The sequence below is a fragment of the Rhamphochromis sp. 'chilingali' genome, assembly GCF_963969265.1.
Source record: "Rhamphochromis sp. 'chilingali' genome assembly, chromosome: 6".
In the NCBI taxonomy this organism is placed as follows: domain Eukaryota; kingdom Metazoa; phylum Chordata; class Actinopteri; order Cichliformes; family Cichlidae; genus Rhamphochromis; species Rhamphochromis sp. 'chilingali'.
This window is the reverse complement of record NC_137933.1, coordinates 12,371,503-12,386,001: the sequence shown is the minus strand read 5'-3', so window position 1 is coordinate 12,386,001 and position 14,499 is coordinate 12,371,503. Positions and strand designations below refer to the sequence as shown.

The 14,499-nt window shown below is 40.2% G+C and overlaps 1 protein-coding gene across 8 annotated transcripts in view; it reads left to right on the top strand.

Annotated features, from left to right (window-relative positions):
- myo9aa (myosin IXAa) overlaps positions 1–14,499 on the top strand; it is a 100,347-nt gene that overhangs the window by 52,941 nt on the left and 32,907 nt on the right. For 7 of the 8 annotated variants that reach the window (XM_080884979.1, XM_080884974.1, XM_080884978.1 and 4 more), the window contains exons 5-11: positions 1,023–1,122; positions 3,588–3,641; positions 6,238–6,335; positions 6,609–6,735; positions 7,240–7,329; positions 9,877–9,993; positions 10,115–10,249. In XM_080884979.1, coding sequence (XP_080741105.1) covers positions 1,023–1,122; positions 3,588–3,641; positions 6,238–6,335; positions 6,609–6,735; positions 7,240–7,329; positions 9,877–9,993; positions 10,115–10,249 — 721 coding nt within the window. The remainder of the gene's footprint in view (positions 1–1,022; positions 1,123–3,587; positions 3,642–6,237; positions 6,336–6,608; positions 6,736–7,239; positions 7,330–9,876; positions 9,994–10,114; positions 10,250–14,499) is intronic. The other variant, XM_080884977.1, reaches the window with a different exon arrangement.

Sequence of the window (14,499 nt, the reverse complement as noted above, 5' to 3'; positions counted from 1 at the left end):
GAGATGGATTTAAGGTCCATAAAAACTTTTGAAGTGTGCATTTAAAGAGAATCTTGGTCGAACAGCAAACATTTTCTCTCCAACCTTTCCACTTCAGCCCGACTCTGTCAGAAACAGAATGCACACGCAGATAAATAATCTGATGGAAGTGAGATGTCGTGGTTGTTTTTCAGTCAATAATTTGATCCCACTCCAAGACATCGGTTTCACAAGTAGTTTAGCAAGATGGTTTTCTGTAGAATGTGGATCACCAAGAAGTCAGTATAGCTCAGTAGGTAGAGTGGTCACCCCATGATCAGAAGGTCGGGGGTTCGAATCCACTAAACTGCTACCCTGAGGTACCCCTGAGCAAGGTACCGTCCCTACACACTGCTCCCCGGGCGCCTGCTTAGTGGCTGCCCACTGCTTCACTGAGTGAATGGATCAAATGCAGAGAAAAACAAGTAATTTCCCCACGGGGATCAATAAGCTATACATTATTATTATTAGTCAACTTGTCAGTTTTCACACCACATGAATTGAAACGAAACCTGTAAGATGAAATTTGAAACCCCTCTCTATAGTTGCTCCAGTTTTGAATACTAACAATGCTAAAATTACCATGCTGACATTCTAGCCTGCTGAACATAACAAGCCTGTTTCCAAAATAACATGGAAAGCACTGTATACTGTATTGCTGGATGTCAGGAGTTTGCTGTGCTCACTGCACTCAAAATAAAGTCCTGCATCCCACTCAGTCAGTTTGCTAAAATGAGCATGTTCATGGTGATGATTAATACAGTAACTGATCGGCTGCTAAAAGCATAGGGCTTTTTTGGGGGGGCATAGATGATTAAGCTGTTTTGGTACATGGGGGATAATATCCATCTCAGTGGAAAGAACATAAGATTAGGAACGTTGTAGATGGAGATAAACTTCTTAACCATTTCCAGAAACAGATGTTTTTATAATTAAAAAAAACACTGTAAAGTTTGAACTAATTGAGTTACAATGTAATAATTTTTTGTTTCTTTGTTTTTTAGAAACTACCATGTGTTTTACTACCTGCTGGCAGGAGCAAGTGAAGAAGAGAGGAAAGCCTTTCACCTCAAGAAGCCTGAAGAATACCATTACCTCAGTCAGGTGGGACCTTTAGCATCAGGCACTGCAGACTTGATCTTACACTAGCCGTGCCATGTAATGTGATATTTGTTACAGTTTTCATTTATCTGTAACATTGTAAATGTCGTCAGCATGTGTGGAATAATGACACAGGGGGAAAATAGTTTTTTGACACGTGCTGCACTGCTGTCCTTCACATACACACTATCTAAAATGTTCAGCTGTTTCAGGGACAGACACAGCGTGTTAATTTGTTTGCTTTTCATTTTGACTTCTTGTAGGCATAGCTGCACGTACTGTATAGTAGGTTTGTCTTCACTTCCGTCTTTATTTACATTTTTTTTTTTTTTTTTGTTCATGCAGTGAGGCAACCTCACTGCTTCACTTCTGCTGACAAAAACACACACCAAATGGTATTCGTCCCCCATCTCTGTTGCTCTGTTGTCCTAAAGGAAAACGGGTTTCACATAACTATGAAATAAAGCCACAACAAACACAGAAATAGTCAGTCTGCATATGAAATGCTTATGTTTTGTAAAATTTAAAGTGTCTCCGTTTCTGAGCTTGACATTCAGACGACCAGCGACCTCCCCTCCTCCAAAGTCCTCATGCCTACGCAGAAGAGAGCAGGGAATTCCTCCCATTCCTCCCAGCCACTGATGCCCACACACACACACACACACACACACACACACACACACACACACACACACACACACACACACACACACACATTCTGTTCATGCCCTTGTATTTTGCCCTTCTCTTCTATTTTGGGAACCACATGTGAATATATTATAATATAAATGTAAATTATAACTCCCTAGCTAGAGCTCTTGCATGGATTTCAGTGTTCGCACAAGGAATCAAGTTTTTACTATGTGCATGTGTTTGTGTGCGTATAAGAAGAAACTGAAATTTATTTATGAAGTAACTTTCACACACAGTCACAAAGCAGTGTACACAATATATATTCTAAAAAAAGAAAAAAAAAACAGAAAAAAGATTGATGCCCTTAATATTATTTTCTTCCAGAGTAACATCGTGCAGCATCATGTTGTACCGCAGCTAAAAGAAACAAAGTTCCCCAAGGAGGTGCACTTAAGGACACCCTCACTGAGGCTCATTGATTATATGCTGAAAAATTCCAGAATGCACAGATGAGCAGATAGCAGATGTTGCATGAAATAATGGGAATCTGGTACTCTACTGCGAATCCTGCGTTTTTGCAGCAGTGCCTGCTCACAATCTGGAAATGCAGTAATTACTTTAATCTACATAAATCTGTGGTTGTAAATTGCTGCCTGGGGTTTGTTTTCTGCAACAGTGTGTCTGCAAGTTGAGTTTCATACCTCATCAACAACCCTGTTTTAAAAAAACAAACAAAAAAACAAAACAAAAAAAAAAACCCCACAAGTAATTGACGTGAACAAGTTGAAGTTTAACTTTGCTCACTGAAAAATTGCAAAGAATTTGAAGATTTTATAATCTGCCGTGCATAATATCATTAAAACATTCAGAGAATTTCGTAGTCTCTGTACCAAGGGTAACACTGAGAAAACTCCAGCATGCAAAGAAACTACATAGAGAGAAGGCAGCAGTATTTCTAAGCTTATTTAAGATGGTCTGAAAGAAAAGATTTTTCTTACAAATCAAAATTTAAGCTGAAATGAAGGGAACCATCCAGGCTGTTATCAGCACACAGTTTAAAAGCCAGCATCCATAATGGCGTGGGGGTAGCTTGAACATCAGCAAAGTGCTATAAATGCTGAATGATTTATAAAGGTTGTTGAGCAACATATGCTGCCATTCAGACTGTTCTTTTTCAGTGAAGCCCTTGCTTATTTCAGCACAACAATACAAAACCACAGTCTGCAGCATGGCTCAGTAGTCCAGTTCCTAAACTCAAGAAGGAAAAAAAGAAAATATTTCCATATCAAAACTGTAGCACCTGGTCCCATTAATACCAAATGTCTCATTTAGGACACGGATAATGAAGAATTATGTTTTAACATTTGACAACAATAAAATCTAGGGTTTGGATGGCTTGAAAGAATTCAGTTCTACATTAGTAGAAATCAGTTCTTATCTCAGGAGGTAAAAAATGAGTCATAAAAAGGTATTTAAAGTTGAAGGAAAGCCAACAATTCATTCTGGTGTCTTAATATTTTTGTGTGCTGCATGTCTGTACCTCTTATTTCCTCCTGCTTTCATGTCTTAATGTGTTCAACCATAAAGTTTTTATGTGGTAGTGTCTGAGTGTGTTTTCTTTGTCTCTGTCATCACTGCTTATATGCTTAAAAGTGTTTGACTTTGAATCGTCGATGTTTGAGACTGTAATGAACAGCCTGTATCTTAACAGCACGTCTTCCATGTCATTAGTCCCTCTTAAATCTGCGCTCATGTTTGACCAGTATAGTGTGTGTTGTCATTGGAATGCTGCTCTCTAACCTTGATCTTGCCTCCTGTAAACTGGTCATTTCCAGATGTCAAAGACAAGCCACCAACGTCATTGGGAGAGTTACTGTGAGAGTGAGCCGGTCAGTATCAGCTGTGTGTTAACTGTCCGTGTGTCTGCACGTGTTGCAGAAACCTCAGCCGGTAGATTTTGTGTCACCTGAGCACTCGCAGCTGAAGCTGCACTTCATCTGCACAGTTGCACACCTCCTCCACCCCTCCACCCACCCGTTCCTATGATTCCCTTGCTTATTTTGTTGCTTTTTGGATATATCCTGGTTTGGTTTGGGGAGCATTTATTTGTTTTTGTATTCCCCTGTTGTACTCCTTCTGAGTTCTGGTGGTATGTCTACTCATATCCTAGCCACTGTAGCTGCCTGTGTTGCTCTAATTTTTTTTCTTTTTGATCGTTGACCGGTACAGTATTTCCTGCAGCACTCATTTGAATTTGCTGTCCTCCATACACTACAGAAATCCCAGAGTAATCTTGTGTTCAGACAATTTGTAGCATCAAAAACTTTTAACACACTCATAACTAAGGATGGGTATCGTTTATGTTTTATCCGATAACGGTGCCACACCGGTACTTTTGAAACGGTGCTGGTGCTTAAACGGTGCTCGAACCGGTGCTTAAAGAATGGAGAACACACACTTTGTCCAAAAACCTCTCATGTTTAGCTGTTTTTTGTTTTTTTTTGTAAAAAGATAACAATGTTAGCCTTTTCTGCAGCTATAGGGCATATATGGTATCACTCGGGTTTTTGGGGGATGTTGCCAACTCCAGGTCCGATAACAGGCACCACACCCGCAGTAGATGTGCTCGGTATGACGTCTTGCAGCAAGCTATCAAATACGGCGCATTTCTCGGCTTTTAACAAAAACGCTATGCGTCGCCAGGTGTTTCATCGGATTTGAGGTGTTACCTCCTTTGACAGTATCACAGTATCAGCTTAAAGCACTTGTTGCAGGCTGCTGAGTTTGCATATTTTGCTGTGAAGTACAGCCAGACTTTTGACCGCTTTGCCTTGAGCATCTGTAGCTCTGCTCTAAAAGAACGTACGTACCTGGACCCGCCTACTATCCTCGGAAACGTAAAATGATTGGCTAGAATCTAAAGTGTATCACAGCTCAGGAAAAAAAAGCACCGAAATGTGTGCTGCTTTTCGGTCTGGTTACTACCGTTTATGTCGGCACCGATACCGGTACCCATCCCTACTCATAACTTTGATGTGTGACCTCACCTCTGAAACATGGGAAACACTGGATTGAAGAATGTCAACGATCAAAAGGTCTTCTCTCATTACTGTTGGGATTCCTTGTGTCTTTTTTGGGGGTACTGCGTGTTTTTGTGAGTGTATTAAAGCATTTATAGTGATTAGAAATGCTTTTATACTTTCCATTGACATGAATAGAAGTCAATGGAAAGCTTAAGTTTTTAGCTGCAGTTCATTAATCCGGTAATATTGCAAAATATTACAAAATTCAATGCAAGTTGTTGTATAATGCTGATAATATAGGTTTGTGGTTCTTGACACTACTGAGGAGAAATGCTATAAATATACCCAGACTGCACTGTGAGTAGACAAGCGGTGATCCGTATTTTGACTGACATCTTTTATGACATCTGGAATCTTTAGACACCTTTTTACTACACTGACTGCTTTCATTGAAAAGAACTTCAAGTTTGAACAAGCAACGTTCACATAATGTAGGTTTTGCTGACGTGGAAATGTAACACCAGAGCTTTTAATGGGTCAGTGTAAATTTCTGCTGTAAAGGAAGAGAGAAGGAAGCGAGGAGGTGGCACACTGGTGCAAGCATGAGTCTCAGTGTTTGGAGTGTTTGTGTTTCTGAGGCACAGTTTGTGATAATTATTGCAGCCATAGTGGAATGGGCCTATAAAGGAAAGAGCAGAGCTCACTTTATGGTGGGTGTATGTAGTTCAGTGAAGTACTGTGTACTTATGTAGAAACATCAAAGCATATGTTTCTAGGAACGCTCTTGTAAACAACCAATCTAGATCCAGAATGATCTAAAAGTATACTCCTGCTAGTATTCATATAGCTGCTAAATAGAATATTTCTTGTATTTAATATATTTTTCAATCACGTCATGACTTTAGTCTTGTTATGACAGTCAAAACATTGCACTATAGTCACTATATTTACTCTGCTAGTTTAGGTGATTGTCCATTCTCAAGAACAGGCTCATCCATAAACTGCTCTTCCTGTCGGCTTCACTGCTTGCCAAATTTTTTGTGGATTGGTTTAAAGTGGAGTGCCAAAGCAGATTTTCCACTACATGAGCAGAACCTGCACACGCCACTGTTCACTAGACACTCTGCACATTAGGCTCAAGTTTTGCAGATTTCTTTGACCCCAAGCTTCTTAATGATAGCTTATTTCAGTAATTTGTCTGCTTTAGGCAATATTTCTGTTTTTTGTTTTAAATTTATTTTAAGTACAATGTAAATTTAAAAAAAAAAAAAAAACTTTTTTAAAGTGTATTTGCTAGACAGTCTGTAAACCTTGAAAACATTAAGGCACCGCATATGTCAGCAGTCCTTCTAAACCTCAGAGTAGCTTGTCATTAGCCCTTTTGGCTTCCCCGGTCACTGTGTTGTAACAGCCTCCGCAGGCCTGATAACATCTAAAAACGTTTTTATTTTTTTTTCTGCAGGACTGCTTCAATGTAGAAGGAGAGGACCTGAAGCATGACTTTGAGAGGCTTCAGCTGGCCATGGAGATGGTGGGCTTTCTTCCTGCCACACGCAAGCAGTGAGTGACAGACACAGAAACCATTATTTACCTATGGTATCGCCTATTTATACAGTCCAGTTCAGCAGTGTTTCATCTAACTGCACTCGCCCCTACTTTTGTTTTATACTATAAATGATAGCTTTGCAGGCCACCACAGCTCCCACCATCACTACCAGTACTGTAAAGTAATTTTTCAGTCCAACTTTTACTAATAAAATCAATGGATTCCGCTGATTGAGATGATATACTTCCACTGCAGTGTCCCATGAATGGTCTCTAACTGTTGTTTAGGATCTTCTCTCTGCTGTCGGCCATCCTTCACCTGGGTAACATCCGCTACAAGAAGAAACCTTACAGGGACGACCAGATAGACATTGTTAACCCAGAGGTGCTACCTGTTGTGTCAGAACTGCTGCAGGTAGATGGCAATGCTAAATATATTTCTACATATTATATGTCTAGATTGTGAAAGGCGGATGATTTTAAACTGCTAAATACACTTCCTATTTGTTCAAGCCAGGATAAAGACACACACACAAGCGTGTATTCATATCTTTGTGGGGACATCTCATTGACATAATGCTTTCCCTATCTGCTTACCCTAATCCTAACCATCAAAATTGAATGCCTAAACCTAACCATAACCTAATTGTAACCATGACACTAAAACCACATTTTGAGTCTGAAAAATGCCTTCAAACTTGTGAGGACTGGGATTTTGGGTCCCATAAGGGTTGTTGGTCCCCACAAGTATAGTAAACTTCCAATTTCTGGTCCCCACAAAGATATTAATACACATACAGACACACACAAAAGCACATTTTCGGTTACTTTAAACGTAATCAGGTGTGAAGGGCAGCTTGAAAAGGGTTTCAGCTTTCTTTTGAATGAGTGAACACTTGTGTCTCACCATCATCTCTAGGTAAAAGAAGAGATGCTGTTTGAAGCCCTGACAACGCGGAAGACGGTTACTGTGGGAGAGAAGCTGATCGTTCCCTACAAGCTGGCTGAGGTGAGACTGGAGCTGCTTTGCGGCTTCTCAAACAGTAAATAAATAAAGCTGCAAATCAAAATGTACGACAAAATCTTAATAAGTCTATTTTTAACGGAAGCCACGTCAAATAGTAGAGAGCAGGAAGTCTGAGACAGGAACAGAGTGGAACTTTTGGTCATTTTTCAAGCGATCGTAGAGATCAGTTGCTGCATGTCTGAAATTCTCTTTGTGTGAAGCACAGAACGAAAGTAAACACAGGCTCATGATTGATGTGTTGTGAATTAGTAGGCAATTAATATTTACAGTGTGTTTTGATTGGCTTTTTCTGGCATTCGTACCAATGTAGTTAGTATGATGCCAGATTTGAAGGCGCATAGGTATAAGTAGTTTTTGGAGTGTTTTCACATCCGGCCCGAACACAATGGCACTGCAGTTGTGGCTCTTCAGTGTGACCTGGCTGTGTTTACAGAAAAGCACGCACAAGTACCGGATCTCCTCCTGCTCACTCTTGATTCTCCGCAGCTTCTTCGTTTAGTGGCGTCAAGTGAGGGCTCTGAGTCACAGCAGTGCGCACTTACACAAACCCACATGCACAAAGTCCTTCAGTCTGTTTAGAGGGAAGGGAAAGCATTTCAAGTCCCTCTAGAGTTTTCATGGGACCTCCTCTCTCTGAAAACAAACACATCATGGTCTGCAGATGCGAGCCATCTGAAAGAGACGAGGGAGCAACACGAATACAGGGTGTAAAGAGCTCCCGATACATTTTATTTATTTTTTGTTACATATGCTGTAATGCACAGACTTTAAAAATGATCACGATGCCTTCAGTATTTCATACTTTGCTGATGTCAGATCTTGCACACACAGGCTGTGACTTGAGTTAAATTTTTTGTTTTGTTTTTTACGGCACAGATTTTCTGCAGCAGTCTCAGCAGTATTTTACCACAGACTCTCCAAAAAGACGGTGCTGTGCTGTGTTGTGCTGTACATTCCCACCAAAACAGCAACAACCTCATAATGGCCCGCTGGATATTTAGGAGTCATTTTATATGAACAAACAGTGATTGTTGTGGTAGCACACTGGGTGGTCTTTGAGTAAATATTGCTCTAACAGTCTCAACAGTCCCATTGCCTGTTAACTGAAGTCAGACAGTTGAAAACCTCAAAGAAGTCTGAGTGTTTCTGTACTGAGTTTTCTCCATTTGGTCAGACTTATGAGACAAGTGAATGTTTTAAACCCTGCTTCCTCTAAATGATGAAAAGCTTCTGGGTTATTAGACTATGGTACGTACAAGGATCCCAATAGGCTCTCCTGACACATCGAAGACATATTTTGTCTGAGGATGTTAAAAATATCCTGCTTAACTGTTTAGAAACCTGTGATTCTTGCGTTGGGGTAGCCACTCAGTGGGTTGTTTTCTGCCGCTCTTCTTTGCTGCAGTGAGGTCAAGTCTTTCCAGCAGATACAGGAATTAAAAAGTTTTTCTTCATAATTTGACAAGGAAGCTTTTGCACAAAAAATCCTGTCTTTTATGAAAGAAGACACAAAATAGATCACTCTGTCAGTCAATCCAAGCTTTTAAATCCCCAGTATTGTGATTGGAACTGTGACATAAAAATATTACTAGTTTTTCATCCAAATATTTCATGCTTGTTGCCTGAATATCATGTTGATATTGCCAGCAGTGAGGTCAAAAATGTATGGAGTCCATGCTTGGCTTATAACAGCTGATATTTCTGTTGGGCCTTGATTTTAAAGCTGAACTTCTGCACCTCCATCTATCACAAGTTGACAGATCAGAGTGCAACTGATGAGTGTAATCCTCTCTAATGACATTTATAATGACTCAGCGACGCCCTGCTGTTGCACAGCGCAGTCTACCAACATGTTTTGGTTGAGATGTCAGACTTGTTTGGATAGGAGCACTGTCTCTTCTCTCCTTGGTCTCTGCTTTTTCCATCTTAGGATATCCAGTTTTATATTTTCCATCAAAAATTCAGAATAAAAGTGTGTGTGATAGGACTGCAGGAATGTGATTTACGCTCAGGTCAAAGTATAAGTGGTTGATTTTTAAAGTAGAACCACATACAACCACATCTCCACATGCTGATTCACAGTTCATACAGGGCCATTTTACATTTTGACCATTACAAATCAGCTTTATTTTCTGTATTTAAAGACCTTCTTTCATTTTATTCTCCTGGGCCTGTACAATAAGTGCAGTGTTAAGAGGGGAGGCATTCAAGGCCAAACTCTAATGTGTAAAACAGATGTGTGGCACACTGAGTTTGGGGGGAAATACTGAGGAATACTGTAATTGCTGTGAAGACAGAACAGGCAAAACTGCATGAGAACAAATATGAAACGTGGTCTTCAACAACTTGGATCAAATGAGTACAGTTAATGCAAATTACCAGTAAAAACCGCCTCTTCTTCACTTTTAATAAAACTTGACTGTCATCTCTTTTTAAGGAGTGCATGCACATAGAAACTGGTGCTCCTGCTTTCCACTTCTTAATGGTGTTGACTGAGAGATTACAGTGATAGTGTATGTTTGCCTTTAGGCTGGTACAGTGAGAGACTCCATGGCCAAGTCTCTGTACAGTGCTCTGTTTGACTGGATTGTCTTCAGGATCAACCACGCTCTGCTCAACATCAAAGACCTGATGGAAACCACCAAGGTAAGATGACAGAGAATATTAAAAGCGCATGAGTGTAGTCGTTCTTCAAAACAATAATGACTCTTATTACAGATTCGGTTTTTATTTTTCATTCATTTGTTTCTGTTGGTGTCTTCTTCAGATCTTGTCCATTGGAGTCCTTGACATATTCGGTTTCGAAGACTACGAGAACAACAGCTTTGAACAGTTCTGCATCAACTTTGCCAACGAACGTCTCCAGCATTACTTTAATCAGCACATCTTCAAACTTGAACAGGTGAGTCTTTTGTTAAACCGAAGCAGGACACGCATCTTTCCCTATCCTTAAACTTTTAAGCTGCTGTGTACGTTTTGTTCTATCTGTCCAACTAAGTTCTGATTGTGGCCATTTACAAGGAAGTGCACATACACCACAAGACGTTCTTCAACACTTAGTCCAACAGGGCTAAGAAAGATGAACGTCACCCCAACCTGTGACCACCACAAGTGAGGATGTATGTTTTCTTAAGCGAGCTGATTAACTTCAAAGGCCTTTTTAAAGTTGAGATCTGTAAGGTTTACCTGTAAGTTAAATAGTGTGTTTAGATTGAGATTGACAGGATCAGCTGCCTGCCCTGACATGTTTTGAGAGGCTGGGGCTGCTCGAAAACCATGAAATACACCACATGAAGGTCTTTGTATCTAGTCATTACTGTTTTGCGCAAAGGCAGTTATTCACAAACCACCTCTGTGTCATAATTGTTTTAGCAGTCATCCTCTAAAAAAATGTGTAAAGGGGGGCTTCAAACACTTTGGATGTTAGGTTAGATTAAATGGTTGTTTTTTTGCTGATGGCTTATTCGGTGACCCAAAAGCAAATGTTCGAAAGATTTTTAAAGGATCAACATGTCGCCAAGTGTGCGTGATTTCACGTAGCCTGCTTGCAACATTACTCCCAGCATCAGCTTTGAGAGCCCCATGAGAGGAGGCTGAATATTTCAGTAATAATTCCGGGGTCAGCCTCTTTGGTGTGTTTGAGAAGTTCATATTTTTTTAGGCATGCTTAACATCACTGTCTTATAATATGTGACTTCTTTTTAATAAGACTCTGAGACAGCGTTCAGTGTTTGTTATTTCTCATAATCCCACAGTGCTTCCTGTGCTACTGGTTACTGCATGAACCCTCAAATCTCAAGGAAAATCAGTTGCCTTTAATTCCAGCCTGAGAGCCTCAACCTCGGTGTTTGTGTTTCATTCTGGAAAAGTAGTATTTTGTGGTTAAATAGCTTATGTAGGGTTTTTTTTTTTTTTTTTTTTGGTGTTGCTTGGATATTTCTCTGGCTGTCCTTCTGGATTTCCTTTATTGTTTTGATGCCATCCGTTCCCCCTTTCTTCCATTTCCTAAAGAAATGTAAGAACTGGAACAATTTAATATCTTATTTGGGTTTGAACATGTTTGGGGGAGGGGGGAATGAAAAAAAAAAAAAAATGGATGGATGGATGTAGCCTGTGCATGGATTGGCACATTACAGCCATTGCTCAGCTTTACTCTACCTTCCAACACCTGGTATACCAGATTATATCTGTGGCAATGACTGTATTATAATAATAATAATGGATTGGATTTATATAGCGCTTTTCAAGGTACCCAAAGTGCTTTACAATGCCACTATTCATTCACTCTCGCATTCATACACTGGTGGAGGCAACCTACGGTTGCAGCCACAGCTGCCCTGGGGCAGACTGACAGAAGCGAGGCTGCCATATCGCGCCATCGGCCCCTCTGGCCAACACCAGTAGGCAGTAGGGTAAAGTGTCTTGCCCAAGGACACAACGACCGGCGACCTTCCGGTTACAGATGCATGTCCCAACCCCCCCGAGCCACGGTTGCCCGTGTATATTTTGGCAGAAACATAGCATATAAAATGCCAGCCCTGACGCACCACTTCACAATATATTGACCCTTATACCACCTATGTGCTCTTTAACAGGTTTGTGAAATTATTGTGTGTAAAAGTGAACAAAACATAGGCAGTCTGAAAATCCCATAACATGATTCAGCCGGGATGGCAGGGTGACCAAGAGCAGGCATACTTCAACCAGAGGAAGTATGCCCGCAAGTCTGCTGTAACTGGTGTTTCACCCCCTCAGCTACAGTTCCAGTGTAGATTTCCATGCATCTGTCAACCACTGAGTCACTCTGTTGGAGCAGATAGGGGTTAAATAAGTCAGTAATGCCTGTCTTGTTGCACCTTTGTGAAATCACTTCGTCATCTAGTCACTCACTAACAATCAGTCGCTAACTGTACTTGTAGTTGAAATATTTATTCATGGCAACTGTGAAGGCAAATACATGGAATAACCAGCAGGACTTTACCCACAAAGGAGAAAATGTGAATTTGACATGATGTGAACTGTTTAACATTATTACATTGGATATTATAAAACGGGCAGCAGACTTTGTTCTTTTAGACTAAATGATGAAAGTGGTGTTGAACACTTTAGAGGATTCCTGTGGCCTAACCACACATTCTTTTGTGTTCCCCCGTTATTGAGAAAATACCAGTCTGTCATCCCCAATATACTGGTCATAGTATGTCCTAAATATCCCTCTTTTTAGAACTCTGTCAGTGGATATTTCTTTTATTTGTTTTCACGTTTTGTTCCATTCAAAGAAAACACATCTGTCAAGAAAATACTTGGTTGGTTTTTGTTTGGTGTTTTGTGTGTGTGTGTGTGTGTGTGTGTGTCTCTATTCGTAAAGATGAAAGTTGTACAAAAAATTAAAAAAAATAAAGAAATGACTTTTTATTTTAATTGTTGGTGGATGACTGGATATGTAAAGCGCTTTGGGGTCCTTAGGGACTAGTAAAGCGCTATATAAATACAGGCCATTTACCATTTGTTGTTGAGTTAATATAAAGAAAGACTAACTGTATAACAGCCTGACAGTTCTCAGTAGAAACACGACAAAGAAGCTGATTCTGCATCTTCCGGATACATTTTATGGGTTTTTACTGATACAGACAAAATAAAAGTGAATCATAGTTTTTATGGGAAGATGACTTAAAGGCACGTGGGTAGTGGGAGTTACGTTATTCCAGACAATATGACAAAGTTAGAAATAGCACCCCCATAAACCAAAACTCAGCAATTACCAAAGAGTTGAGTCAACTCACCTCTGTTTATTTAAGAGCCGAGTATGTGGCAATATACGGGATTACGCAGACACACACTTTGTCACCTGAGTGTGTGCAGTCTTAAGAGATTAGAGTAAAGTCCTGGCTTTAGTATTGTACTCAACAAAAGCAGCTGTTATAAGAGATAAATGGAATTTGTCACATTATTTGGTTGGGAAAAGTTCTGACTGACTGAGTGGGCCAAATCTGGCACACAGCCCAGGTGATGAGTGAAAACTGTCACAGGCACAAATGCACATCAGATAAAATGTTCACTCTCAGAGGCCCCAATGCATTATACTAGAGCTCACACTGGCGTCTCATGACGAGGGACGGATTCGATGTGAACAATCTTGTTGGATTCTGGAAAAAATGACGAGCATGCTCCCAGTCACCTGACACGCCGCCTTTGGGGTCGAAAGCTGTGGAATCTTCGACTGACAGTATGGAGGGCACATAGTGCAGGTGGTCAGAAAGGGGCTTCCAGGCAGTAAAAGTAGCTGTTAGGACATGCCTGAGAAGATGACCTTGAATGTGAGATCGGTCAAATTTTAATCTGCTGTGGTTTCTGCTGTCAGAAACTCCTCATTAGACGTTGTCTGTGTCTATTAATCATATGACATTTTTCTGTGCGTATGACCAGAAGCAATAACCGTACAGCCGTTTGCTCAGTTGAATTGCAGCATAAAACAACACTTCGCCTTTAAGGTTTACTTTGTTCCGAGTAAGTTTGGCTTCCTTCTTGAAATATTCTTCCTGTGAACTAACAGTAAACAGCAGTAATTAGTTGCATATTTTTCCTCCAGACTTTAGGCTAACAAGAGATTACACAAGAGAAAGAGATTTTGTTATTAAACCTCTGCTGGATTAAGGTCTTTATTGGTTAAATCTTTCCCAGGAACACAGGAAAATAACATGTATAAGGAAGTAATACTGATAAATACTCCGAATGATTCTTTCATTATTAAACCAGCAGGCCAGGCGACCATGCATACAAACTATAGCCACTCTGACTGTAAGATTTAAAACTATCTAATCAGCCTTGGACTGGTTCTCTGCTTTTGATTGTATGTTGTTAATGATTTTTATTCATTTATTTTTTATGAGCGTTTGTGATGCTGTCTGTAGTGTCACATGCAGTGCAAACCCACTATAACAAAGCGTCTGTGCTTCTCAACAGCTTCAGTGCATTAAAGGACAACACCATATATTTTTTATGTTATACCCAAACGCTTTAGTATTTCAATACAGCAAGCTGGTGACATTTATTGCCTTAAAGAAGACGTTCATCAGATTCCAGTCCTGTGAAGTAAATTTTTCTTGAAGGTGTCGCTAAAGCTGAGCTCTCTGTTTGTACATGATGTGACCC